Here is a 2,022-nt window from a genome sequence, read left to right as displayed (position 1 = left end):
AGTCTGAACTCAGGTACGCTGTGTGGGCACACTGAAGGAGGAGAGCTATGAACTCAGGTACGCTGTGTGAGCACACTGGAGGGACAGGACCTGAACTCAGGTACTCTGTGTGGTCACGCTGGAGGTCCAGGGGACGAGCCCTGAACTCAGGTACATTGTGTAGGAGGGAAGTGCCCCTCTGCTGAGCTCTCAACACAGGTTATAGAAATGTAGACTGGCTTCATTGTTTCCTTTAAAAGGAAACCACCATTTTTCTGCCTTTGGGAATTTAAAAAGTGAATAGGCATCCTCAAACCTCTGCTTCCATCCTTCCCCTTGGATTCTTATTCTCAAAATCAATGTATTAAAATTTTGTAAATACACTAGTATTTAAAAAAAAATCAGGGGAGAAAAGCAAATGGAGGCAATTTCATCTCTTCATTTAAAAATAAACACTTAAAATGTTTTCCCCTAAAATACATGATCATTTTTTCTTCTTTTCAAAAGCTTAATAAATAAAAAGTGACGAAAAAGGAAAGAATGAATACCTCTCTGTTGAAGAGTATTTTCGTATTTGCCCCTTTATAAATTCAATGGTAAATAGTTGTGGATTTTCCGAGTCACAAACCAATGCAAAGACCTAGTGAAAACAAAGTCCAAAAGGAGAAAGATTTCGTTTACAGTCCGTTATGACAACAAGGACACACCATCCTTTTGTTTCTAGCAGTTAGTACTTTTAAAATGATGACTACTTTAACTGTATCAGAGCAGAAGTGCTTCAAAGTTACATGTGTATTTTCACATATAACTCAACAGAAGTTCTGCTCTTTGAACACTTCTGCAAAAGGCTGACTGTTCTAAGACTGAGATATACAGTCACGTAGAGAATTTAACACAGATCCACTGATTGCCCATTCTCCATGAGAATACACATTTAAGTAGAATAAAGAATCCTTACTCAGCAATGGGAAGGAACCTCACCTCGCCGAGTGGCTTCAAGGTAGCAATGTTGTATGTTGCTGGATCACGTTCTACTAGACATGTTTCTGTGAGTGCTAGGACTCTTTTTACAGGTTCCTTCAAACGATAAAACGGAGACACAGTAAAGTTACTGAAAAGAGTTAAAAAGCACACAAGTAAGGTGCCTGCTTCCAGCCAGCTCACCGAGTGCCGTGGGGATATCTTCTGCACCGTGAACTCGGCAAGGGACGTGATGGCCTCATCGGTGCTGTACTTGCCAAAGCGCAGATTGAGGAACTGCTCGAACTGCAGGGGCTCCTTCCTGGTCCTCAGGGAGATGCCGATGTAGTTGCCGGCATGGTCGATAGCACTTCGGATGATCTCCTCTCTTTGTTCGGATGCAAACAAATGCTGTGCAAATGTCCAAACATAACATGTCAGGGCTGAAGCAATAAAAACGTGTCAGCACACTTGATTTACAGGACAGAGACTCAAGTAGCAACTGTAGACAAAAAGTTTCCAGGATGTCTGAGAGGTAAGAGAGAAGGGAACTACAGCAGACAGGTTACAGCTCTGTGTACAAACTCTGGGGGAGCCCAGAACCCCTACGCATGGGCTGGGGGATCCTGTGGAGAAGTATTCCCACTAACAATGTCAGCAGCTCTCTGATCTCATCTGTTTGAATGGTGGGCTTCTTGCCAACATAACCTCTGAAGAACGTTTATACCACTGCCCTAAGAACCGCACTACCACCCTGGGGAGGTATCTACAAACTTAAGAATAACGTATTCCCTTCAGTGTCTGGACAACAGCAATGCTAAGTTTCTGGCAAGTCAGGAAGATCCCATAGCAGAGAGTGTCGTCCTGCCTAGAATGTTACCAGTGTCCCTGCTGAGAAGCACTGGACCAGACTCAGCTATGGAGAAGAATTCAATTCTAGGCGTGTCAGAGTCACTGTGGATGTCCACAGTCCACAGGACATTAGTGAGGTGGCTCTGTCACACAGTGGAGAGTGCGCTGGACTACTCAAGGACTTTAGTGAACCTATGTTCAAGCTGCTTTGAAGGAAATAGCAAAAAATAA

At 43.6% G+C, this 2,022-nt stretch overlaps 1 protein-coding gene across 1 annotated transcript in view; it reads right to left on the bottom strand.

Annotated features, from left to right (window-relative positions):
• The window catches only part of DNAJC13 (DnaJ (Hsp40) homolog, subfamily C, member 13), a 122,468-nt gene that overhangs the window by 88,345 nt on the left and 32,101 nt on the right, over window positions 1-2,022 (bottom strand). Inside the window, exons 6-8 of the mRNA XM_006902544.1 lie at window positions 1,144-1,350; window positions 961-1,056; window positions 528-619 (exon numbers count right to left, since the gene is read on the bottom strand). Of these exons, the coding sequence (XP_006902606.1) occupies window positions 528-619; window positions 961-1,056; window positions 1,144-1,350 (395 nt within the window). The remainder of the gene's footprint in view (window positions 1-527; window positions 620-960; window positions 1,057-1,143; window positions 1,351-2,022) is intronic.

Source organism: Elephantulus edwardii, unplaced genomic scaffold (genome assembly GCF_000299155.1).
Source record: "Elephantulus edwardii isolate Elephantulus edwardi_28Jun2011 unplaced genomic scaffold, EleEdw1.0 scaffold00427, whole genome shotgun sequence".
In the NCBI taxonomy this organism is placed as follows: domain Eukaryota; kingdom Metazoa; phylum Chordata; class Mammalia; order Macroscelidea; family Macroscelididae; genus Elephantulus; species Elephantulus edwardii.
This window is presented reverse-complemented; position numbering and strand designations above follow the sequence as displayed.